We start from the raw sequence: 27,474 nt of genomic DNA, 5'->3' as shown, positions 1-27,474 counted from the left end.
CTCGCCCAACCACAGAGGAAGTTTGACCTGTGGACCCACCCAGATGAATACAGTGTTTTTTTTAATGTTTTTACTGCTGATGGAGGAGATTTATAATAAAACATAGACGTAAACATTTATTTTTGAGGATTTCTTACTTCAAATTGTTGTGAATGAGAAAAGCATTAAAGGTAAAGATGGAAACAATGCGGCGACCCCTGAAGGGAAATGCAGAAAGGTGAACAATAAGGATCAGGTGTGTTATAGCAGAGGCGTCCTGGTAATGCTTTAGGGGAACACGGTCCATCGACCATCCACGATTGAATCACGGCAATCTCTTTTCATACACCTTTTACTCAACAGAGTCCTTGAATGATTTCTCAGCATAAACTCAAAAACACCAAATGACTGGATGTTGCTCATCTTTTGTAAATCTGAAACCCCTTCCAGAGCAAAACGTTGCACAAGGATAAGTCTCTCCAGTCAACAGGAGCCGATCAATCTTTACGACGATGCAGGGCGGGTCGCTCCTGAACCGCTGGATAACACAGATTTATCTGTAAGACATGTACGGCTGATAAAACAGATTCAGGGGGGGTCAATAAAAAAACGTTTTCTGTCTTTACATCGTCCATACCACACGCCTGAATATTTGAAATCCTTCGTGACTGACTACTAAGTTTATGGGAAAAAAACTGTTAAGGAATCATTTACATGTTTAAAAAGATGAAAAAATAAATGAATAATGCAGGCGTTTTATTTGTTTCTAAACCAGTAATAAAATCAGAGACATGACGTGTTCTAGATGTGACCGTTCACCCCTCAGTGGCATGGTTCCAGGCTGTTCTGCCTTATGAATCTGGATGATAATCTCTTTATATGTCCACCAGACCAAATCTTGAATTTCTCTTTGTTGCTTTTTTACCCACAACTGTGTAATATTAAACCCTTGGGCCACAAAGGGGTCTAAGATTTGGCAGAAAGGCCGGACCGGGAGCTGTTGTACAGAGTGTTTTGGTATCACAACTCATGAGATGAAGAAATAACGTGGAATCTTGACAAAAACATCTGTAGCTTTTGATAGAAAATTGACATACATGTAGAACATTTTGGTGTCTTTATTTCAAAACTGTGGCTTTTCTTCCCATTTTAGAGCCATTTGCACCAATGGATTGATGTTCCTTTAGGGAAAAAGTAAATTAGAGTAACGCTGCGTTCAAGTGGAATTGGAATGATAGAAAAATGCTTCCCAGAAAAACAACATATATTCCAAAACCACATGCAATGCAAAATGAGCTTCTGCATCTGAGCAACAGCCCATTTATTTGTAGAGAACCATCTATGGGGAGGCACCAGAATTACAGGGAAAAGCAGGAAACTGGTTTGAGGCTGCATTTATCTTTTTTCTTTCTTTTTATGTCTGTCCACTTGTCCATTACATTATTTTCTAATTTTGTTTTGTTTTTTTGTTTTTGATGTTTGTATGAATATTTTTCGTTGTTTTTTTGTTTTTAAATTCTTAGTTAATTTTGGATTTTTAAGGGCTATCACCTCTGAAGGGGGATTCATAGCATTTAGGGGAGGACATTACCCCCCTTGCCCATGCCTGTATACGGCCTCGATTCACCGCTGTAATAAAAAGATACACCTGGAGAGGCTGGTTTGACATTGAACAGTTTTAAGTGTATCACAACCTTTCTTCTTAATGAAAACATGACTGGACTTTATTTTTTGTTTCTTAAAAAATGTTCCATTAAAGTATTATGTAGTAGTATTAGTTTTTTGTGGCTTTTCAGGACACTATTTTTTTTTCCAGTGATTTGCTGTTGTGTTTCAGTATTTGTTCATTTTTACTGGGATTTGTTGTTGTTGTATCTGGCACTTCTCGGCCACCGTATTTTTTCTCTACACACTAATGAAATCTGAGAGTAGCGCAGCAAGTGCCAACATGACCGGCGCTAGGACCTGGCAAAAGCAAACGGATCCCTTCAGCTCCTCAAGCAACGAGGAACGAGATGACGACAGCGCGCTAACAACTTAGCCGGATAGCTAACGCTATCTGGTGTACGTGCGGTGGAGGTGAATTCACATGAAATAGCAGTATAACCCCAAACATTTAACATTTTATTTTAGCTCAGTCACCAGGTTATTTAATTATGCCGAGCAAAAAGAAGAAGTACAACGCCAGATTCCCTCCGGTGAGTATAACCGTAAACTATCGGGTGTTGGGAGTCGCTAGCATTAGCAGACTGAGTGGGATTTGGCCTCTTTTGTTGCCAAGAGAATTAACAAGCTAAAGCAAGACTTTTCTAATGCAATTCGTTCTCCATCACCGAGATATTGTCCGTGTAAATAAAGCAGGTAACTAACTAATTCACGAGTCGTTCCCCGAGCAGTTTAGGCTGTGCGCCCTGTTGTTTTTAGCCTGTTATGCTAATCCTAATCTGGTATTATAGCTGTATAAACGGACAGTGATGGATCACAGCGCTGTCACGGCACGGCGCCCTTTAAATGTCACGTTTCTGCACCATCTAAATGAAGTTCTGGTTTGGTGTTTGTGGGATTTAGCTGATAAAGTCACACCATTATACCGATGGATGTTAATATTAGACAATAAATATTGGGATTCAGATGATAATAAACGAATCTGGGTGTAAAATTACAATAACCAGAACACGGGCTTTGATTTTAGAGATTTTGATTTTAATGTAAAGAGTCTCAGCAAGAGTGGATTAAACATAAAACTGGAATATTGAAAGACAACGCAATGTACAGAGGATCTCACTAAAGTGAGTACACCCCTCACTGTTTTCATTGGACACAAGACTTTTCGACACAATAAAATGTAGTCCGTGTTCATCTTTTATAGTAGTGAAAATTTTTTTCTTAAAAAATGACTATTAATATAGCCAAACCCCTGGCAACAAAAATGAATTTGGCATTTTCCTTCTCCGATATCATGTGACTCTTTACTGTTACAATGTCTCAGGTGTCAATAGATAGCAGGTGTGTTAAATATAGCATTAAAGCTCTTACACTCTCTCAAACTGATCACTGGAAGTTAAACATGGCTCCTCATGGCAAACCACTCACTGAAAAGAAAAAAAAGAATTGTCGGTTAACGTAAAGATGGCCTAGAAGGTTACCAACGGAAACGGTGCCCCCAAGACCATCCAGCGGTTTAAAAAAGACAGCTTTGACTCAGAACAGGTCTCGCTGTCGTCGGTCAAAGAAGTTCGTCGCACATTCACAGCATCACATCCAAAGCTGACCTTTGACACACATATGTATGAGAGCGTCGAGCTTTGCTGCAGGGGTGAGCCTGTCAGTGCTCAGACTATACGCCACAAACTGGTCTGCATGGCTGTTGTCCCACAAGAAAGACTTTTCTAAACGCGATGCACAAAAAGGCCCAGAAGTCAAGCAGACTAAGGAATGGATTACATGTTCTGTGGTCTGATGAGACCAAGATAAACCTGGTTCAGATGGCGTCAACCAGGTGAGGAGGACAAAGACAAGGGTGTCTTGCCTACAGTCAAGCACGGCGTTGGTCGAGTCATGGTGTGGGACTGCATGACAATTGGGGGGGGGGGGGGGGGTACAGAACCCCCAGCTTCTTCTCCTTTTTTTACATACTTTTGATGATTTTTACACAATAATTCTACAATGAGCATCAAGCTGTTCATAAAACTAAGTAACTTTTTACTGTAAAACCCACAAAAATTGAGATATAACAGTTTTTATATGTTTTAGAACAAAGATCAAATATGTGTAGATAAAATTAAAAGGCATAAATCCAAAAACAAAGCAAAGGTCAAAACAATGAGAAAACAGGCAAAGCTCCACTCAAAGCACTAAGGGGTATCACAATTACAGTATGTGTCATAACTCTTGTTATGTTATTTTAAACTAAAAATGTTAAAGCTAATAACCTTTTGAAACCTTCAGGTTTGATTTTGAATAGAAACGATGCAGATGAGGGTGTCGGATTTATAACTGTGTCATTGTGGCTGACAAACTCAACTGTGGGTCTGCAGAGGGCTAATTTGTTTCAATATTCCTTTTGCTTTCTCTACTTTTCATGGTTAGACTGTCACCTCTTTGGATAAACTGCCTCAGATTGGGCGTTTTTTTCTTTTGTTAAACATGTCGTCCTCTCATGTCCTCACGTAACACCAGACTGTTGTCTTTTCAGGCAAGGATCAAGAAGATTATGCAAACAGATGAGGAGATAGGAAAAGTGGCTGCAGCGGTTCCTGTCATCATATGTATCCTTTGCAAACGTGTTGGAACGTCACAGGGCCTTGTGGGATTTTTGCATGTGTGCAAACCTTTTGAACCGCTGCCCGTGTTTGCAGACAGAGCACACGCATGTGTGTCGCACTAATCAGCTTCATCTCAAGGGCAGCGGTCAGCAGATTTGTGCATCTCTGCAGGTTTGGTTCTGGTTTTTGACGCTTCAGGAGGAAGCGGTCTGTGCAGACGTTTTGTGCAAACACGGGTGAGTTATTATGTTCTTAATCAAAGCATCAGCCAGAGCTCTGGAGCTGTTCCTGGAGTCTTTGCTCACAAAAGCCTGTCAAGTCACGCAGTCGAGGAACGCAAAGACCATGACGATGTCCCACCTGTAAGTTTCTGAAAGAATCCGCTCTCCAAGAACACGTGAAAATGGCTTTAGCAGATGAAAGATTTTGGAGGATGTGTGCCAGTTACATCCATGTTGCAGTAAGGAAAAAAAACAAAACAATGGAAAGGCATTTCGTTGTTGTTCCGCTCAGTCTGCTGGATGGGAATGACTGGAATGGATGTGTGTTTTTTTTTCACTCCAGAAAACAGTGCATCGAGTTGGAGCAGCAGTTCGATTTCCTAAAGGACCTGGTAGCAACGGTACCGGACATGCAGGGCGAAGGGGAGGACAACCACATCGAAGGCGGAGGGGAAAAAGTCCAGCGCAGGTATCTCTGTCCCACAGGTGGACGTGGAGAACAGAATGAAATGAGGCCTAGCAGCTGCCTATGTGATCACGTATGTGTCACGCTACAGAATAACCTGGTCTGTGTTTGAGCAATGAAAATGTGCTCATGGTCTTCTCTTGTCCTGAATTAGTCAGAAGGCCTCTTGTTTCACCTGGCGACCTTAAAGGGCCTATAACATGATTTGCTGAGGCTTTTCAGAGTAAACTATGTCCATATACGGTGGGGCAAAAAAAGCATTTAGTCAGCCACCAATTGTGGAAGTTCTCCTACTTGATGAAGGAGGCCTGTAGCTTCATCATAGTCATAGGTATACCTCAACTATGAGAGACTAAATAAAAGAAGAAAATCACATTGTCTGAATTTTAAGGAATTTACTAGTAAATTATGGCGGAAAATAAGTATATGGTCACCCACAAACAAGCAAGATTTCTGTCTGTCACAGACATCTAACTTCTTCTGTAGAGGATCCTCTGTCCTCCACTGGTAACCTGTATTAATGTCACCTGTTTGAACTGGTTATCTATAGAAAAGACACCTGTCCACAACCTCAAACAGTCACACCCCAACCTTAACTATGGTCAAGACCAAAGAGCTGTCTAAGGACACCAGAAACCAAACTGTTGACCTGCACCAGGCTGGGAAGACTGAATCTGAACAGGTAAGCAGCTTGGTGTGAGGAAATGAACTGTGGGAGCAATTATTAGGAAATAGGAGACACACAAGACCACTGATGATCTCCCTCCATCTGGGGTTCCTGTCAACATCTCACTCCGTGGATCAGAATGATCACAAGAACGCTGAGCAAAAACCCCAGAACCACACGGGGGACCTAGTGAACGACCTGCAGAGAGCTGGGACCAAAGTAACAAAGACTACCATCAGTAACACACGACGCCACCAGGGACTCAAACCCTGCAGGGCCAGACGTGTCCCGCTGCTAAAGCCAGTACATGTGCAGACCCGTCTAAAGTTAGCTAGAGAGCATTTGGATGATCCAGAAGAGGATTGGGAGAATGTCCTATGGTCAGATGAAACCACAATAGAACTTTTTGGTAAGAACTCTACTCGTCGTGTTTGGAGGAGAAAGAATGCTGAGTTGCATTCAAGAATTTTTTAAAATTTCCTTAGGGATTATTAAAGACCAATTCTATTCTATTCTAAGAACACCATCCCTACTGTAAAGCATGGGGGTGGAAGCATCATGCTTTGGGGCTGTTTTTCAGCAAAGGGTCCAGGATAACTGATCTGTGTCAAAGAAAGAATAAGTTTAGCCGTGTAACGTCAGACTTGGAGTGAAAACCTCCTTCCAGCAGCAGGGGCATTGAAAATGAAACGTGGCTGGGGGTTCCTGCATGACAAAGATCCCTAACACCCGTTTCCGGGTAACGAAGGAGTGGCTTTGTAAGAAGCATTACAAGGTCCTGGAGTGGCCTAGCCAGTCTCCAGGACCCCATAGAAAGTCTTTGGAGGGATTTGATTTTTTCTGAATTTTTATCTATTTTTTTCTCTCATAGTTGAGAAATGTGATGAAAATAAAACTCCTCTTTTTAAGAGGGAGAACTTGCACAATTGGTGGCTGACTGAACACTTACCTGGCCCACTGTATACCTGAAATATGAGTCATTTCCGCAGCTCTTTTTCTGCCCGGAAGTAAGACGACTTGACCCCCGAGGCCCCGCCTTTACGGAATTAACATAAACACGAAAAAGCTCAAAAATGTTTGCATAATATCGGCTCTTTAAAATCAGAACTTCAGTTTGTATTTAAAGATGAAGTATGAGGGCTGGTCATATATATAAAATAAATACATACATTTTTAAGAATAAAGTCAAACATTTTTCAGGATAAAGTTGAACATTTTTGACAAAAGGTCCAAAAAAGTCGTAGAATTAAGAGCAACAAAGTCAATATTTTACAAGATTAACTTTATCTTCTAATAAATCATAATTTATAACGATAATTGTCATAAATTTAAACCACTATTGCTATATTTACTAAAACATAAACAACAATAAAAAACAATGTTTCAGTATCAGAGATGTAGAGCATATTATAGGCATTATATTCAGCATTGCTTTCACAGTAAAACTCAGTCTTTTAGTGAGTCCATGTGGACTTGTTATAAATATACAGGAATCCTCTTCAGAAGAAGATTATTGTCCTACACGGAGAGGATTTCCGGCGGGAAAGAGGTCCAAATCCGTTATGGATTCCTTTGATAAACTAAAGCCACAAGGCATCACTATCAATGAGTACACTGGTGGATTTAATTTACACGTAATGTGGATGGAGGCTCACACAACCAGCTTTAGAGTGAAAATAAAATCCTTTTTTCTTATCATTTTGATTCTTTTCTTGTTCTTTTATGGTTTCCGTAATACTCTGTCTTGGTAATTAGTTTGCAAAAATGATCGGCTCCACGTGTCAATTTTGTTTTTTTTAGAGGCAGAAGAGCGGGGACGGGCCGTAAAAACGGAGGGGCTGGCTCCAAAGGCAAAGAAAAGAAACTGTCAGGAACAGAATCGGAGCAAGAGGTGGGAATCCAGTCTCAAACCAGTCTGCCGTGTTCACACTTTAGTCCTGGATCCTGTTTTTGGATCAACCAAAGGGATCCGTAACAGATCGCTGGGGCCTTAGCGGGGGACGGGGGCAGAACGGAGCCACACCGTTAGCAACATTTCCTCCAAATTAGCACGATATCATCCTTTACGTACTGCTAACGCTACATTAATGCAGCCCCGGGGCAAACGGGGTAAAAATGACCAAACATCCTTCAGCTTTAGGAGCAACTAGAGCTGTTTTTGTTTAAAAACAAACTTTCTCCTGACACCAAAACGTTTCGATGGATCGCAGATGCTGAAATAAAATTATGGTTTATTCTGAAGTCTGTTTTTTTATTATCATCCTGTAAGCAGGTGGAACTTTAACCCCCCGTTGTGGCTCAGAAAAGTTTTTTTTTTTTAATGTTCTAAAGTGGCTGTCGATTAAAAAGTAAAGTGAAAAGAAAAGGAACTCAAACTTCATTCAACTCACTCACAAACAGTTGAAGCACAGTACGTCAGGCTCCGACTACACTACCCATAATGCTCCAGCAATCCATCAAGCGATTCTCGTCGTTTAACAAAAAGCATTTGTGTGCACCAGAGTCAGTAAACACAACCAGCATTTCTATTTTTGAACACAAACATTACAGGATTTTAAACACGTTATGGTTAGTAAAATAGAGTAAAGGTCACCCAGTTAGCTGTGATTTAATTTTGGTCTGTTATATTTACCAATTTCTGGCAGAGATGCGCCACAAACAGTAAAACAAACAGTTTTTTTTCATTTTAACTGCTTACATTTCACTACCAACATCTGCCGCATTAAGATGATCCTGTGGCGCAGGGTGTCTTTTATTTTGAAAGGAAAGCCAAGGGAACCTCTGTCAAAAGTTACAAACTGTTTCATATTTTGAGAAAGGGCTGTTTTATCTCTATGTTTATGTTTTATTTCTGCCTTAAAACAACAGCTTCTTCATAAACGTAATAGTTACAGTAATGTCGATACAAAGTGTCATTTTTCTAAAGGGGGACGCCAGACTTTGAGGCTCCTACGGGGTTGTAGTCGGTGAGAAAACAACCCTAATGGTTGGAAAAACACCAGTTACATTTATGGTAAAGGCTGAATTTTAGGGTGTGGATTCGTTATTGTGGGAGGGACCAGGTGAGGGCTTGTGGGTAATGCTTATGACCACGTGCACCTACAATCTGTGTAAGTTGGTTTGATGTTGTACCACTCATGGTTATGCCCCTCCCCCTTTGGTGCAAACAGGATGACTCTGAGGACAGCGAGACAGACGGAGACGAGGACGGCTCTCAGTCCAGCACAAATCTGCAGGCGGCGTCCAGGTTCCACAGGTAAGGAGCTCACCTGTTGTCCGCCGACAGGGATTCAGCACAGGGCCTGTCGATCCGTCGCATGTCTCTGTTCTGATGTCATCCACGACGCCGCACTTCGAGGTTTGGGAAGAGTGAACCCAGAAGGCGCCGTCGGCCCTGTCCTCCTATTGGCCGGGGTGTCAGTATAGACACAAACACCCCAGCCAAGGGTGAGAAAACACTCGGAAACCGTCTAATTTGGCTAAAAGGCATGAAACAAATAAATGTGTTAAAATTTCATACAAGATATGAGAGCAAACATTTCCAGATTAAACAAATATGTATGGGATAAAATATCATAAAATAGAAGAGTAAATATTCTAGATGAAACAAATAAAATGATGTGATAAAACATCATAAAACATTGAGCACAAACTGTGGGATGTGCGAGGATCTGGCAGCCCTCCAGCGTCTCAAAGGGACGGAGACGGGAGAGGATGGCCTATTATTGGTTATGCTTTTAAAAATGGATTCGTTTCCTGAAGTTATTCCTATTTGTTTGTGAGGGGCTTTCTGGAAAACCATAAACATTGAGACACACCCTGCGATTGTTACACTTTTTATTAGCCTAGAAACTGAGGCTGCCCCCACACTACAGAAAAGGAAAAAATGATGTGTGTGTGTGTCCCGGGCCGCACGCCAGGACCAGTCCGTGAGGTATGGAGTGATATTTATGCTGCACACCAAACTTTCTAAGTTGTTAATATTTGCTTTCTATTTTTCTGTTTGTTACTTTTGTGAGGAAACTGGATTTTCTAGAAAGGACTGTATTAATAAAAATATTAGGTTGGTTCGTTCCCTTTTCAGTTTCCAGCACACAGAAATGAATGAATAATGACTCAGAGACGGTTACTTAGCTTCAGTGTAGATTTACTCCGCACAAAACAGCACAGATTTGTACGCAGGGTTACAGACAGAGGAACAGGATCACAAGGTCTGAACCAGGTCTGAACAAAGACACTCAGAACAGGGCTTGGTATATATACCTGACATTTACATATTCAAAAGATGGTCTGAGGATCTATGGTGTGAAAAACCCACCCACATGCTGTTGCAGGCTGGATACTTGAAGGTCATAAAGCTTCAAGTGTCAGATCTCTCTGATGTTCCCACAGACATTTACCAGAGCACAAACACCAGAACACACAAAAAGTAAAAAGGGAGGATGAGGAGAAACTGTGAGGACAATAGCTTGTTTGTGCTGTCTTAGGCTGTAATATAATTTTGAGATGATAATACATGCTCAGTGAATTAAGTTTAAACCGTTAGTGTAATAAAAGGTATAGGTAAATGTAATAGTAGTAAAAAGGGAGTTTCTAACTATTCTATTTCTAATTATTCCTAACAACTTTCAACAGTTTTTATTTGCTTTAAAGTCGAATCAGAACTTTTTACCCTCAATTTTGTCTCTTTGGCTGAAGGAAATTTCATTTTTAGTCATTTTAAAAATAATTCATACTTTCTTAATATTTATTTTATTTTATTTGTTTTTTTAGCATCGATTCCTTTTTACTTAGTCCAGTTTGGGAATTTATGGGTGAGTGTTAATTTAACAGGTCTGTGAATCCTGCAGAGCAAATTATTGGTAAAAAGTTTGATTTTATTTAAGATCTGTTTGTTAAAACAAAACAATAAAAGATTTAAAGCACATATTATTTTATTCTATGCTGCATAGATTAACAGCAATAATAAGCAAAGGAATGATGGCTCACCAAAGACTTTATGTATTTAGCAGAAGAAATATTTTTAACTTTTATGTTAATTTTCAGTGTCTTGTGTTTTAGAACTCGTCAGCGTTTGTCCAAAAAATACTCATGAAAAAATGCTATTTTCTCTTCATATTTCAACATTTATTGATGAAAATGAAACAATAGTTCAGATACAAATCTTAAAAAGTGTTCCTTCCAGCTGGACGGAGTCGGAGATCAGACGATTTATTTCTGCTGCAGACATTTTAATCACGTTGGTCACTACACTGACATAAATAACTAAAAACCCTGTTTTATTTTATTTTAGCTGATCCTTCTGGGTTTTACTCGGAGAGAAACGGGCCAGAATGGTTGAAAACGGCAGAATCCCGTACGAACAGAACCGACACAAAGTCCATGTCTGCCTCCAAGTACCGTCAATACGAGACAGAGACACCTGATTGGTTAATGGACCAATCAGCAGCTGTTTGGTGGCAGCTTTGTCACGTCAAACTGAAACATATCTGCAAAATCAAAGATAGGAGAAAAAGCGAGATGCAGCATAACGCAGCACAACGCAAAAACATTTTTTTGAAAGCAAAAAAGACAATTTATAAAAAATGAAAGCAAATATTTAATATATTCATTTGCAATTTGGAAAGTTTGGTGTGCAACGTGGCGGCATAAATATGACTCCATAGTCAGGCACTTGGTACGTGGCCGAAGACAAAAGCAAAAACCAGACGGTAAAGTCTACTGTTTCCGTTTTGAAAGGACATTTTATTTAGACAAACTACCGGATCCGGTCCACCACATCCGTCTGTGACTTGCATGTCAAGATGTTCGCCTCGATCGCATGTTTTGAAAAGGTTTTGCTACCGTTTTAAACCCTTGTGCTGTCTTGTGGGGTCCAGATGACCCCACTCCCAACGCTAACGTGCTGGGAGGCAAGACGGCACAAGGGTTAAAGGGACAGCTCCGACTGCAAAATTATAAGCCTTAAGCTATCAAAGTTAATAAAAAATACTTTTTTGGGGGCAGAAAAGAGTCGGCGAGGAAACAGAAGAAGAGCCTTCAACTCCAAAAAAAATCACCATAGACATTTGATTTGGAAGATTTTAGACAAAAATCAGTTTTAACGGCAATGTCATGTTCTGTTGGTGTTGTACCGATCCGTCACGCCGTAAGAGTCAGACGAGGCTGACGTTGGTTGGCGGTTTAGGGAAAATCCTCATGGCGTGTCGGTGGGTCCGGCACAAAACCCAGAACCCAAAGAAAGTTGAAACCAGCTGCAGGTATTTGACAGAGAATAAAGATGGAATAAAATGAACATTCTGATTTGTGTGAAGGAGATTTAAAAATGGGGGGGGGGCATCTACTTAGAAACATGGCTGCAGAGACATTGCTGATGGTTGTTTTTATACCCCCCCCCTCCTGTTAATGTAGGAAGAGAAGGACTTATTCGTGTCTCTCACAGGTCACATGACCTCACCTGAGCAGCTGATTGTACAGAGAAATCCTCCGCCTGCATGACTTTACCACAAAGCCCCACCAGAGGCAGCTGAAGGCTTTTATTGTGAAAGGTTGTGACGGCTGCTGCATGTGTCCACAGCCCCAACGCGCCCCCCCTCTACACGAGCAACACGGTGACAATGGGCGGCTTGGTTCCAGCGCAGCCTCTGGGGGCCGTGGCCTTCGCCCCCCATCCCTCCGCAGTGAGCAACGCGCAGCCCCCCCCACCTCCCGCGCCGCACAGAGTCGAGGAGGACAGCGACGAAGACTATGACTCTTAGCTCCGCCCCCTCACGCTCTCTCCCTCCCCCTGTCCGTGTCTCTCAAACGGGGATCCTGTACGGTTGTTTTCACGTTCTTCCGTTGATCCGCTGCGCTACGCGGCGGCGGCGGGAAAGACTCTGAAGGGAACTGAAAGAGACCCCTCCGTTCTACGAGAGGCAGACGGCGCCGTTGTACTTGACACCTTTTAATTTACTTTCTTTTTAAGGCTTTTATTTGTGGAAAAAAAAAAAGTCAGTGGAGAACGTTTTTTAAAAGCTTTTTGCAGGATGGGAGAGCTTCGGGTTTGGGCACTTTTTTGTTTTGTTTGTTTTCTCCTGAAAAAACCTGAAACAGTGACACATATCAGTGACCCTCAGGTCGGCTGGAGCGGTGCGGCGGTCGCTAGTTAGAGCTTTCCTCCAGTATTTCATGCTCGCACTGAGACGACGGGTGGAGCTGGTTGGCCCCTGGGGGCCGCTCAAGTGTTATTAACCTGTCACCCCTTAGCTCCTGCTGTAAAAATCCATCAGATCCATGTTTTACTTTTATTTTTTGTTTTGTTTGCTAAATCCTTTTAAAAGAACCAAAATAAAGAAGTTGCTTTAGGTTTTTCCCTCCTTCCTTTTTTATTTTAGCTGAGACTTTTATGCAGGCGAGCCCCACAGCCCACCCACCCACCCCCGCACCTCGGGGCCGGGGAACGGTTTCAGCCGGTCGGAGCTCGTAACTTTTCCCACAACCGCCACGCAGTGAGACTCCTCAAGGTTCTTTCCGTTTGGCTCCTGAACGTTTCTTTCCCCCCTCTTTTAGATTGTTTTAAATGACGGCAGAAACGGGGGCTCCCTTGTATTTGTTGGTATGAAATGGTTGCAAACGGGCAGTTCTCGCCGTACTGTAAACTTTTAACATTCGTTTTATTTTGTACGGGTGAAATAAAGTTCCTATTTCCAATAGAAGAGGCTCCGCTGGTTTTTAATGTCTTGCAGGTTGAGGCTGACGGCCTGAGGGGCCCCGGACTGGTTTATGCAATGCTCGCTGCACCTTTGAGTGAAAACTACACCCACCGCCACAAACTCAAAGACTCACCAACATGTGCGCACACCTAATGGTTGAGAAAAATGCCATTTTTGTTTGTTAACCCATTTATGAAATACCATGTCACACCTGCAACAAAACATACATTGAAGAAACAGGACGCACCTTCATCACAAGAAAAACAGAACATCAAAAAGAATGCGAAAAGGAAACAAAGAAGAGCCTAACAAGAGCAAGACGACCACGGGGATCTCAAGATAATATGAAATCAGCAACAACAGACCACTGCAAACAAGGAAAACCACATCATGGACCGGGAAAAGGCCAAAGTCCTCCGCACTGAAGACAACAGACGCCACAGATGGATCATGGAGGCGGTGGAGATACCAAAGCGAGCCCACACTTCCATAAACCGGGATGAGGGGGTCTTCCTGCTCTCTCATACCTGGAGCAACATCCTATAGCAAAAAACGGACATCAAGGGGCGGAGCCAGGCGACTCCTCAGTCACAATCAACCATTTTTATATACGTCCAATCACTACCACCTGATGACGACTCTGACTCTCACGTCCGTCAAAACATGTCAGGTATGTGAAAAACACCACCAACCAGGAAGTCCGTTAATAATACAGTCACCACCCTATTTATTGAACTAAGTGGCCTTATAGTTCATGAGAACTTGTTGGTCAGCAGCCCTTGTGCTATCCTATGGAGTCCAGATGACACCCCCCTCCCCCCTTACATTGACGTGTTCTCCCTACCATGACAAAGGTGGAAAGATTTCATGTAATCCATGGACACCAGTGAAGATCACAAATCATTGAAGAAAAAAGGTTCAGAGCACTGTCTAGTGGGTCTAGATGACCCAACTCCCAATGTTAAAGTGCCTAGGATAGTACAAGAGATACAGGAAATCCTGAAAAATGCACATCACTTAGAAAATGAAGATTTTTGCAGATTCCATCAAGTGAGACATTACTTAGAGGAAACAAATAAAACACAAGTTCAAGTTCCAATTGAAAGAGTTTGCCCCCTTTAGGAATTAGAAACCTTCTGTTGGAGAAATGTGGGACAGCGCGGGCTGGGCATGACCACATATTCTAGACGTGGCCGAAACCTTTGTCGTTTCGGGTACAACTTAGGAAGAATCCATAAAAAGTAGTGGGGACCGTCTTAATGCCCACGTTTGAGACCCTGTACCTTGGGAAAAGACTAGCTAATCTTGTAGAGTGTAAGAAAAAGTACATTGCTGGGAAAACGAGTATTACAAGAAGATTACTAATGTTGTTCCTGCCTTTGATGAATGTTGTTCAGGAAATCTACATGACGGAGAAATCGGCGAACTCCATGAGAACGGATCCGGAAAGATTTGACGAACATTGGAGAGAATCTTTTAGATCAGACTTTGAATCTTACTCTATGTAACTGTGCTGTTTTTTGTTTATTGTTTCACCTATGTATATATTTTACATGATTTGTTTCTACTTAAAAAGTTGGATTGTTTCTTTTTCTGTCCATGTTCAAAGATAAAGTTAAAATGAAGAGAGCTGTGGATGTACCAATGTGTAACACCTTCCGTTTCTAATAAAAACGTGCAGGGGAAAAAAATAAGAATAAATGGGTGTCCCCAAAACACATGGGGACATCCAAAGGAAGTTTTGAAAATATTATGGGATGGTCAACACTTACAGTTTGTGGCAGAATGTGAATTTGACCAGTTTTCACATTTTTTTCCACAACATGGGGATTAAAATTGAGGAAGGGATCACTAAGTTAAGATTTTGTGACCTTTGACCTCAAGAAGAGGCCACCCTGTTAAATTTTCCTGAAAACCACCTTTAGTACCTTCTCCAATTTAAACTCCTCCCATAGGGATTTCAATCCGTCACTTGCATACTCCCGGAGGATCACTGGGACGCAACTTGGGGAAAAAAATGTTGGAATTAGAAGTTGTTGGAATTAGAAGTTGTGAATTTTGAACGATGTTAGCGTGGCGAGCTAGCAAAAGAAGCGTTCATCGGTTAATCTCCTCTTTTTTCCCCCCGGAATAATGTGATTAGTTTAAAACTTCAGCTGTTGGCTCAAGCTGAATGAAACGATACGACATAAGGTATGAACATATCAGGAATGTGGGCGTGGCTAACAACAAACTACCGTTGCCAAGGAAATCTAAAAAATGTACTTTTCCCCATCCTTCTGAAAAGGTCGTAGACCTGCTCGTCGCTCCCAGGTGACTGAAAAATAAAAGGGTTGCTATGGAGATCAAACCAACAGAAAAGCCGCCATTTTGAAACAAGTAGGTGTTTGTGAATCTGTCATGTGCAGCTCTGACCGGGGTAGCAGAGAGAGAGGAGGGCTCCTTAGCGCCCCCTCAGTCAGTGAGGGGGGATTATTTAGGGGGCTGGCGAGGGCGGGTAGTCCCTGCGAGCCATTCAACCCTGTTGGCTGCTGTGTTTTATTTTGGTTCTTGGACCCACTGCTTTCGACAGGGCTCTGTGTGGGATTGTGCAACATGAAACATTTCCCTCACGTGTAAGTCATGTTGATGTTGATGTATGCCCCCCCCCCGTGACTCACGCGGCCTCAAAGAGCTGCCATTTATCTGCAGCTTTGCAGCTTCCTCCCGGTATTTGGATCAGATAAGTGCAAGACGGCACAGGTTTGTGGACAGGTGTTCACAGAGATGCCATTGTTTCCATCAGAACGTCTACATTCAAAGCCCTCGCTGTGTGAAGCCTCTGTCCTTTATTTTCCTTAGAGGGCCCATTCTATCGTCCACCCCCCCTCCATCCCCACCAGAGCGACTCGGATCCACAAAAACAACTGCATCCTTCCTGCACAAGCGTTGACTCAGCGGACTGCTGAGGGGAGGGCGGGGCTTGGGTTCATGTGTTTGTGTGGGAAGGAGGGGGGGGGGGGGGGGGTTGTAGGTGATTGAGGATCAGTGTTCAAACAAGCGGCAGGACGGGGAGGAGGGCCGCAGAAGGAAACCTAGTGTTTCCATGCGGCAGCCGGTGGGGGCCAAAGGTGGGCCTGCGATTCCCAGCCCCGCCCATCACGCCACTCGCTTCCAAGTGCCTTGCAGCTTTCAGAAACTTGGGAAAATGCAGACGAACGGAATTCCCTGACCTTTCTGTGAAAAAACAACCCTTCATTGTGTGACCATTGTGGGTCAACCCCCCCCCCATCACGTGGAGCACTTATGATATCAAACATACACCTAAAGGAGTTCCTAAGGAAGCCGAATCTTTGCCTGGCTGTGGCAGGAAGCATGTGAGCGGTTTTTGTGGTCTATAAAAGCAGAAAAACACGAAACAAACACTCCGCTGAAGGTTGAGGAACGTGTGTAAATCCTGCAAAGAACACCTTGTGTTTTAAAAACTGGAAATAGAGGCTCTCCTCTGAGTTTATAATATTATTCAAATCAGGAAGCAGGCATCCGAGAACCGGGGGACAGGTTTCCAATCCACGTTTTTCTGTTTTAAAAGTGAAAATGTAGAACTTAGATATCAAAAAAAATCAATTTTAATGCAAATAAACTTTAAAATTTATCTTTTTTCTTATTAAACCCTTTTTTGAAATCCACCAAAAAAAAGATCATTTTTAGTTTAAGATGCAAAACTATTGACATGAATAAAAGAACCTTATTTATCCACTGTCTCAAATTTGATTGTGACTGTGTCATAAAGAAATAATTATCAACAAAAGTTGCCTTCTTTCAATACACCTTTTTTTGAAAAAAGAAATAACAATGGAGGAATTATTCTCACCATAAAGTTTGGAAAATTAGCTAAACTTTTCCAGCAAAAAGTGTTTTTGAAAATACGTGGAGGCAGCCACAATGAGCAGGAAAAGCCCCTCTACTAATGTTGATGAACTACAGGGCAGAAAGTACTGCAAACTGGTATAAGATCAGGCAGAGGTACGGCATACTGGCTGGAAGATCAGCTGTGTGGCTCTTTGCTGCTTTAACACACAGACAAAAGCAGCTGCGGGGTAAAACTGTGATCCAGTCAGCACTTTTTCCTCATCGTTTTAGCGTCTCTGTGGTGTCTCATCATTGCTACAAAGTGTGATCTACGTCCCTCTTCATGTTATCCGCTAAATCTCTCCCTTCCCTAAACCACCTTTTTGAGCCAAGGCACACTTTATCCCTGACAAAAATCCAGCATCCAAAAATTGAAAAAAGGAGAAACTCTATAGTCTGTATTGATCTACAGCCCCTCTGTAATCTCACATGCATTTTTGTGATAATTGTGGCAGAAAAAGCTGGAAGTTGCAGCTGTTTTTACTAAAAGATGGAATCAAAGTTAAGTTAGTTGTCAGTAATGATTTTCAACCAAAATATTTGAAATTTTACCCTGGTAGTTGTTTTCTCCTCCAATTTATAAACATTCAATTTCATGTAACCTGACAAAAAAACAAAAATATCATTTCTAAATATTTATTTTATATTTTTTCAATGTTGGTGCAAAGGCAACTGTAATTTTTAAACAATTGTATGATCACAATATGTTTGATAGATTTTACACAAAAGGACTAACATTATATTTATGTTTTCTGTAGCTACACAAAAAATGAACATGTTGAACAAAAATGTTTTATTTCTTTTAGATAATTAAATTGTTTCAATGTAGTTTAATTGTGTCTGTTGGCCACTTCACCTTATCCTTTTTCTTTAATGTTATTATTTCTTCTTAAGTTTAACATAAAATAATACAGACGTTTTTAGAGAAGCGTTTCAGTTAGAAAGATGACTTGGACCAAACTCTGGGATGTTTGGCTGTAAATAAACACAAACCTTGAAGGAGAATTAAACTGTTGACCTCTGATTTCATCAAAAAGATTCAAAAACTGGTTGATGTGTGTTTGTTGTGGTTTAAGACGTTTAACAGGGAAGACTCATTGTGCGCTGAGACGCTGTCACTTTAACCCAATGCATCATGGGAGATGTAGTGCGATACTGCCGCCGATCGGAGACACTCTCTGAGCTTCATTGTTTTGTTCACTTGTTCCACGGTCTGACACCGGATTCTGTGGAAAGCTACACCGCTAAAGACGAGCTTTAGCTGGTATTTTTGTTGGAACCGAGAGACTTTATGAGCTAAATCGGAACAAGGAAGTGAAGACTTTAACCACTTCTGATTGGTCAGACGGATGACATGTGATTAAGCCTCCAAGAATAATTGGTGGAGACAGTTAAAGGGGTGGCTAAATTGTTTTTTTTTTTGTTCCTGGTGATGCTAAATTATGTAGAGTCCTGGGTTGAATGACGTGTTGTGAAACAGCGTATGCTTGCACGGCCATTCACAGTCCCATTCACCCGTTCACACACACATTCACACACTGATGGCAGCTACAATGCCCAACACTGGCGCTAACCCATAACCACCAGAGCTAACGTGAGGTTCAGTGTCTCGCCCAAGGGCCGGCAAGGCGGGAATCGAACCTGCAGTTTTTCTATCAGAGGCCGACCGCCCTACCGCTGCAACACATGGCATGAAGGGGTTAGACTCATCCAATTTGATAGCTAAATAAATTGAGTATTTTCTCTACAAGGCTCGTGTGAAAATGTACACACAACGGCCTATAATAGTTATTTAATAAAAAATCGGAGGTCAGTCCTTCAGAAAATAAATGTCAAGTTTTCGTTTAAATAGTAACTTTTTGAAATGTAACTGAAATGTTCAGCTGGTCTGAACATTTTTGTTATTTGTTGTTATGTTTGAGGTTTCAGTGTGTAAAAAAGTTGGATTCTTTTTTCACTTATGACATGCAAAAGATAGTTTGTTTCGGGAAAAGCTTTCTACAGACACTGAACATTATCATGTGTCATCAAAGTGTTGACAGTGTTTGTGACATAATGTGATGAAGGCACAGCGTGTATTTTTTTAAATTATAACCGCTGATGTGTTGCCTTAAATGGACATTTCACATGAGATACTCTTGTCTTAAAAGTCACGAAACTGGATGCTGAGATTAATGTTTGAGGGGCTCGCAAAGAGACAACATTTTGCTGATATGATTGGGATTTCTAAAGGAAAGGTATTGTCATGGCAGAGAACGAAAATAGACCCAGATGCTGAAACCCGAAAAGATCACGCTCAAAGCCTGTTGGCAATGAAGGATTTTAATTAGCTGAGGATGAACAGGAATCCGTGGAGCGGGAGTTCTGAGGCGAGGAGCGGACTGGCGGTAAGTTTCCCTCTTGTAGCGGAGTCTTGTTAAGGGGTGGTCCCGGAGAGCTGCTGACGGAACGGTGGTTGAATGTGGCGTGTGGCACAGCGAGGCTGGAAGGCTTGGCGTGATGATGGTAGGAATGAACGAGGCAGAAACTGGACCCAGGCAGGAGGTTGGTTGCAGAGGTTGACAGTTTGAGTTCAGGAGTAATCAGAATTTCACTAGAACACAAAGACCATGAGACCAGGTACTTCACCATAGTTGGCAACGAACTGGCGATGAGTAGTGGAAACCGGCCGTCTGATATACTGTGGGGTTGAGATGATGGAAGTGACTGCAGCTGGGTCCAATCAGTGGAAGCTCCCGGGGGGGGGGGGGGGGTGACAGGTATTTAAAAAAAAAAAAACAGCTTCTTTATTTAGTGCCCAGTAAATTTAATTTTTCAACCAAGATTATTTCCCAGAATGATTTGTGGAGAGTCCATTTCTTGGATATATTTTTGGCATATTCTTTTTATTTTGTGTTTCAGTTGGTTAGATTTCCAACAATGGAGTTTGGACAAAACGGCAGAAAACATGCACTTAAAAAAAAAAAAAAAACTTGGTGAACTCTGCCTTTGAACAAAAACTAAACCTAGCATTTACATTCCTCACCTAAATGATAGTTTACAAAACACTGGCAGGAGTGAAAATAGTTTAAGCTTGGAGACAAAAAGTTGGAATTCTTGGTTTTATTTTGGCAGATCTTCCGTTGTAATGCCTTTACATTTTACAGTTATTCATGAAGAAAAACACCACATTTATGATTTTTCTACTTTCATTTTCCATTATGAATATGAATGGTTTCTTCTGATATCAGAAACTTTTGTTTCCTGAATACATGATTTCATCGTTGAAGGATTTCACAAAACTTGACAATGAGGGATTTTTCTGTTTGTATTAATGCGTAAGAAACAAATTGTGTTTGTGGATTTGTCATACATTTTGCCTTAAAACTCGTAGCTAAATTCAGATTGTTTCTCTTCTAAATGGTGCCACAATTCTAGGGAAGGCGTTTATGCTACTGTTTCCACTGACTCCTGTTTTGAGCTTCTGGTTCTCCAATCAGGCCTCAGGTCAGGGGCAGACTCGCCATTAGCTACTGGACAGGCCCCCATGCGACGGGGAACTCAAAGATGGGGCTCCCACTGAACAAGGTGCTGAACTGTCAGGAGTCACCGTCTGCAAGTTGAAGGCCACGAACTACTTTTAGGAGGGATGTCATCAACCGTGGTCATTAATCACACTTCACAGTTAGAAGGTCCTGGTTCAAATCCCAGCTGGGTTCTTTCTGCGTGGAGTTTGCACGTTCTCCTCATGGATGCGTGGGTCCTCTGGCTTCCTCCCACCATCCACGCATGGGCTTCATAAGATGATTGCTGATTCTAAATGGCTCCTTAGATGCGAATGTGTGTGATTGCCTGGCGACAGACTGGTGAGCTGTCCAGCGTGTATCCCAGTTGCTGGGATAGGCTCCAGCAACCCCACAGCTCCAAAACAGATCCAGCATGATCAGAAGATGGATGGATGGATGTCAGCAACAGGTCGTGAAGTGGACTTCCCAAGATGGTGCCTCCTATTGACTGTAAATGAGAACTGGACAGAGTGAGAGTGATGTAGCAGCTACATGTCTGTTTGCTGCGAGCAAATGGGAGATTGTTGCCATTGATGACGCAACTATCTTTATGCTTGAAGATGATTTATTGACGGTATTATTTTTATTTATTGCATTTGTGCTGGCGGCGTTATCATGAAAGGCTTTGAAAAGGCGTTGCTTAAGCAATGTCAAATTACCATAAAGCACTGAACAAGCAACAAATGCAAATCTACAAAGTAACCAATTGTCAAAGTGACAAAGAATCAAAATAACATTGTGTCATCGTGTCAAAGCATTAATGGTATCAAAGTTTTTTTATTGTTCAACAAAAGACATCTCCCCGGCTCACCCGCTCCAAAGGACGATGGACTTCATTCGCACACTCACCGCTGTCTAACCAGGTGACACGCCCACCACACTGGTGTAACCAATAAACCAACTGCCGTCAAATGGCGAGTTTTGGCACCAGAATGTGATAACACAAATAGAAAAGGGATTCCTTCTGGCTCCAACGAAATAAAGTCACTTCGGTCGTCAGTTTTTGGCAGGCAATATGGACGCTGGCATGTCGGAGCCAGAATAGTCAGTGGGTGTGTCCAAATTCGAGAGCTGCATCTTTCAATGGCCACGGCCTTCCTGGGCGACGTTGGCCGGGTCCTGCGTCAAGTGGGTAGGCCGGATGTGAATGGCTGTGAATTTGGACTAGTCTTGCCTTTAGATAATTCCAGGCGCTGCATCGGCGAATGTCCCGTTGCCCAGCAACCGTGAATCCCAAACAGAGAGTAGTGAACAAGGAACTGAACAAGGACTTTTCCTGGCTTATTTGATCCAATTTTAATCTTGGAGGAGTAAATATAATAAGGTGTAATTATCTCCAACTCCGGGTTCCACTTCACAGTCCGCCACTGTTGACAGAAAATCTCCGGGTTTGGCTGCAATGCATCTTGGGATATGTACAGCATAGAAGGATACAGCAGACCAATCCTTGAAATCGGGAAAAAGAATGCCGTATATCTGAAGTAGTCTTTGAATTTGGACAGCACTTGTGGCGGCGCTGTGACGTAAGCAGCCCTCAAATGCAGTCCAGGAAGAATGCAGTCCTCGAATTTGGACACAACCAATGTCAGTGATGTGTCCGAGTCGGTCAAAGTCAATGTTTCTATGGCAACCGCTCTCACCAGTCAGGAGTGAACTTGTTGGACGGCCGCAACCCTTCTTCTGGAAGTGGGCTTGAGAGAATCAGTCAGTCAAACGCTTCAAACATTCGACACAAGACCACACACTAATATGGAGGCATCTGATTGGTTAGTTTATAAATAATAGTTAATAACTCACAATACAGAAAAATATCATGTTAAAAAAATCTGTATAACCATTAACATGTTAAAAAAGAAAGCAGAGCAAGAAGGGTTATTTTTACAAGTTTAACAACTGAGTAACAGCTGTTTATGTCTCTTTGGCATTTTTTTTTTTGGGGACCAGCAGGTACTTCCTGTTTGAAACGCAAAGGGGGAGGAGTCACTCAGTCCAGTTCTCACATACAGTCAATGGTTTTTACCAACCTGGCAGAATTCTAAATGGCATTTCAAACAATGTTATGTGATTTTAAAGCCAAAGGCAACAACAAAGTGCTAAAGAATCAAACACAAGTTAATATTTTGTGTTGAATTAATTTATCTTGAAAAGAAATGGACGTTCCGCAGCAGAAAGCGCCCCCCTCCCAGACTTTATTGACAGAAAACATAATACAACAACATGGTGAATGTCTCAGGGGTTACTGAAATGTGTACACATTGTAGAAATAAATAAAAAAATCAAACAACATTATGCATATATAAACATACATATACTATATATGAGAAAAGAAACATCAATTCAAAAAACATTGGGGTTTAATACATTTAAAATGTTTCAAAAATCAAATTAGTTCGAATTTCCTTTTGGTTTTGAAGTTGTTCAACAGGAAGCGCTTTTATTTTGTTAGTTGACCCGGAAGTTGCGTGCTTCTGAGCGGAAGCTTGGCGGTTGGCGGTCATCTGACGACTCTTTTCCTGTTGGGACAGAAAAGTTTTGAAACCCCACCCTCCGCGCTGCCTGTGTGAGCACCGACGTGAAGTGGGTCGAGTATCTGGCGGCGGAGAGCTGCCCGAGCCGGAGGAACGTGATTGGAAGCTACGATGGATCTGCCGCGCTCTGCGGACGTCACCGGGACCGACTGGAGCTCCGAGCCGCACCGGACGGTGCGCTGAAAGCCCCACACCACCGACACAGAGAGAGAGAGAGCTAACGGGATTCGGTTTGAGGAGCCCTTCCTGTTCCAAAGTCTGCGTGTTTTTTTTTTTTTTTTTTTTTTAGCGCTTTAATCTCAGCGTGGAACTGCCCGTCATGGGGGGCGCGTGGAGCCTCCGCCTCAGAGGGACGCGGGGTTTCCTTACGGGGTCCCGGAGCGCTCACGCGCACTTGCTGGATGTTGGGTCTCACTAACTAAGGCTGGCTGGCTGGCTGGACAGAAGGCTCCTTTCCTGCCATTCTTCTCCGCCTCGCGGCGCTTCCTGCCCGCGGTCACCGCCGCATTTAATGGCTACAAACCCAGAGATCCCCGCAAACGGACAGATGGGTGTTTGGGGTTGCTGTAGCAACATTCACAGGTGTTTAACCCCTCTAGTTGTGTCTAAATAAGAGCCCAACAGGTGGCATTGTGGATGAAAAACTTCATAAGGATAGAGGAGAAGTGGAAGGATGTTTTGCTCATGTGTTAGAAAGCTATCACTCCCACAGATTGCTTGTGTTCATTTTGAAAGGATTAAGTGTGAAACGTCTCCTCTTAAGATCATGGAGAGGTTGGAAAAAGAGTTGACTCTCCGCTGTCTTTGACGCCACTCCTGTCTGTCCAAAATTTGCACACATTTCTTTGGTCCCTGATGAGCCAACAAGAAAGACAGGAAAGGGAGCGAGGCGTCATAAAGTACTCCTTTGTACTTTATTTTCCAACCCCCGGTGTGCAAAGTCAGATCCAGTCAAAACATCTGCTGGAGGCTCCATGGAGCCGCTGAAGAACATATTCAGTCGCAGCTCATTGTCGAACTGGAAAAACTTGGATCAGTCGCAAAAGGGGAACTTCACCAACCCTGTATGGACGGCCTTGTTTGACTATGAGGCGTCTTGTAAAGATGAGCTCACCTTGCGCAAAGGTGACCTGGTGGAGGTGCTTTCTCTGGACTCTGAGATTTCAGGGGACGAGGGCTGGTGGGCAGGTAAGGTCAACAACAAGGTGGGCATCTTCCCATCCAACTATGGCTCCTTCAAGCCCAGTGGATACGCCAAGCTCCCTAGTAGCGGTGTGGTTGGCGAGCTCGGCCAGGCCGTGGTGGCCCAGTTTGAACCTGCGGACGTGGATTTCCGGGAGCTGAGCTTGCAGGAGGTGATTGGGGTCGGGGGCTTTGGGAAAGTGTATCGCGGTACATGGAGGGGCGAGCTGGTGGCAGTGAAGGCGGCCCGTCAAGACCCCGACGAGGACATCAGCGTGACGGCCCAGAATGTGATGCAGGAGGCGCGCCTGTTCGCCATGCTCACCCACCCCAACATCATCACCCTGAAGGGGGTCTGCCTGCAGGAACCCAACCTGTGCCTCATCATGGAGTACGCCTCCGGTGGGCCGCTGAGCCGAGCGCTGGCCGGCCGCCGCATCCCGCCCCATGTCCTGGTCAACTGGGCTGTGCAGATCGCTAGAGGGATGCTGTACCTGCACAGCGGGGCCATCGTCCCCGTCATCCACCGGGACCTCAAGTCCAACAACAGTAAGTCACAGAAGTTTGTCTTTGTACTCACTTGTCGGTGATGGAGTCTAGGCGATATTTACAAATTATTTGGACAGCATGCATGTTCTGTAAGTGTTGTTTGACTGCACGGTCACATGACTGACCAACTGAAGAGGAGCCCAGGGCAGACTGGAATGCTTTCCCGGTGACAGTCCGGTTTCAGGTTGAAAGCTTTCTATCTCTGCTGGGTTATGAAACTTTGGACTTTGATGCTGCTTTGATGCAGCAGAAAATGGCTTGCATCAGCATATCAGGCCCTGCAGCGGACACGTATGCACCCAAGCTTGTCATGAAAGCTCAACTACATACAACTACATACAAACACTCTTTTAAAGAGCACCCACTCCAATGAAAATGGTGCTTTTGGTGTATTTAACATGTTCTTGTGACACTTTCTCCTGACGAAGGTCCAATGACGTGCGGTCAGGTGAGGCAAGTGAGGCACAGCCTCACCTGTCATAATTGTGATAAAATAGAAAAAGGTAAATTAGGTACATATTTTCCACTGATAAATATACATTTTCAGTCAACTCAACACGTTTTTTACAGTTTCTGAGGTTAAAATCGCTGAAGTTGAGTGTTGCGCGATCACAGACGGAGTAAAAACTCCGGTTGAGGCTCTGAAGCGCTGTGCCTCATGTCTGACAGCAGGACTCAATGTTAACAGAGACGTGCGCTGAAAACGCTGCTGTAGGCCCGCAGAAAAGGCTTCAGGTGAGGCGTGCCTCACCAGCAGGGGGCAGACATGAGCTGACAGCTGCTTTGTAGCTACACTGGTGCCGTAGAAACGGAACAGAAGATAAAGGAAAACAGGAAGACTTTTCCAACACATCATAGAGCTTTTTGTGGAGAAGGATCAAGACAAGGACTCAAAGCATAAGGCCAAACATGTTTTTCAATGTTTTTTTTTTTTTAAATAACATGGGAGTAAGTGGGAAAAAATGTAAGTAAAATAATTTATTTTATTTTTACAATCATTTTCACAGACAATATTTGATAACACTGATTAAAACACCAGAATTTGAAGTTGGAAAAATACCAGAAATAGTCACTGAGGGTCAAAATGAAATGTGTGCTGAACACATGTGTTTGCTTTAATTTGTTTACAGTACATATTAATAACTTATACACAAGAAGAGTTTTCTATCCATGTCTATAAAATACATATTCTCTGTTGGACAAATATGTTCTTGTGTGTATTTTATACGCTGTTAGCTGCTGTTGGATGAACGCTGAAACATTGAGTTCTTTCATTGTAAATCTGACTCCAGAGGAGTCGGTGCCTCGCCAGCCATCAACCTCACTGCACGTCACTGCGAAGGTCATATATGTAAAACCTCAGGATAAAAATGCCTTTTCTGAGTATTTCTTTATTCAAATTGCTGTGAATCAGGAGCAGATGAAAAAATGTTTGGAAAACACTGTTGTAGCGATGTAGGTGGTGCATGGGCAGCAACCTCCCTTTTCCGCTCCACTGTTCAAACAAATAGGTCCTTGCACGTTTTTGTTTTCCTCATCTGAGCTGGAATCTGGATTAAAACTTTACGGCTGGAGAGCTCCAATACTGCTCGCCATTTTTGTTGCACCGCTAATGTTACCCACAACTCATTGGTCAATTTATAATGAACGTCTGTTACTCTTCAGAGATTGTGTACTAGAAAACGACAGGTTTCTAGATTTGTCGAAAAAACGTCATAGTCATAATTAAAAGTCCACTGGGAACGCCTCGAAAATAGATCAAAAGATGATCGGAGTGGGACTCTAAAGGAAACACTTGGATGGGACAGCAGCCTCCACTGTTATTACTATTACTCTTGTGACATATCTTTTCCAGGATTTTGGTTTAGTCTGTTGTGACCCAGAAACCCTTTTGTCCGTTGGTAAAGATGCTGCACCAAAAACACGCAGAGGCTGAAGAAAAAATAAAATCTGTCCTAGAAGGTCTGATCCTGGAATGATGATAAAACAGCCTTTGCTGTGAGCGTTTCAAGGTTAACTCCCCTGATTCAAGGTTTGTTTATAGCACAGAGTCCTGCTGCAGAAACAACCTAGAATGCCTTTTACCCAACACTCCTTCAGCACGTTCATCTTTCATGCTTTTCTTTACTTTAATCTCCTTTGATCATCAACAGGATCTAGCGCTCACACCGTCTCTCCCTTTACTTATCTTTGCCCTTTTTTATTTCGTCAAATGAAAATGTGTCCCCCTGTTGTGCAAGGAATTATGCTAATATGGTTTTTATAGACCAGACAGGCCAAAACCAACACAGTCCCGTTGTCTGTGGGCTGGGAGATGGTATCACCCTCCTGCCTCGTGTTTTGTCATTCTTCTTGTCCCTGTCCTGCCTCTACATGCCAGAACCCTGTTTTGCTACTGAGCAATATCCTGTTGTGGTAGGAGGAGGGAAGTGTGTGTCCTGTGTGTGTGTGCTGGGGGAGGACTGTCGTCTGAAAAGATGCTGTGTC

At 42.8% G+C, this 27,474-nt stretch overlaps 2 protein-coding genes across 2 annotated transcripts in view; both read left to right on the top strand.

Annotated features, from left to right (window-relative positions):
- Positions 1-1,888: 1,888 nt before the first annotated feature.
- drap1 (DR1-associated protein 1 (negative cofactor 2 alpha)) lies at positions 1,889-13,295 on the top strand. The gene is made up of 7 exons (XM_004080025.5): positions 1,889-2,177; positions 4,175-4,247; positions 4,513-4,606; positions 4,809-4,934; positions 7,399-7,489; positions 8,769-8,854; positions 12,176-13,295. The coding sequence occupies exons 1-7, from the start codon at positions 2,136-2,138 to the stop codon at positions 12,354-12,356; spliced, it is 693 nt and encodes a 230-aa protein (XP_004080073.1). The 5' UTR covers positions 1,889-2,135; the 3' UTR covers positions 12,357-13,295.
- A 9,887-nt stretch (positions 13,296-23,182) lies between these two features.
- Positions 23,183-27,474, top strand: part of LOC101166009 (mitogen-activated protein kinase kinase kinase 11) — a 62,938-nt gene continuing 58,646 nt past the window's right edge. The window contains exon 1 of the mRNA XM_011487749.4: positions 23,183-24,987. Within this exon, the coding sequence (XP_011486051.1) occupies positions 24,231-24,987 (757 nt within the window). The 5' untranslated portion in view covers positions 23,183-24,230. The remainder of the gene's footprint in view (positions 24,988-27,474) is intronic.

Source organism: Oryzias latipes, chromosome 18, assembly GCF_053564925.1.
Source record: "Oryzias latipes strain Hd-rR chromosome 18, Olatipes_Hd-rR_3.1".
NCBI classification, from domain to species: domain Eukaryota; kingdom Metazoa; phylum Chordata; class Actinopteri; order Beloniformes; family Adrianichthyidae; genus Oryzias; species Oryzias latipes.
This window is presented reverse-complemented; position numbering and strand designations above follow the sequence as displayed.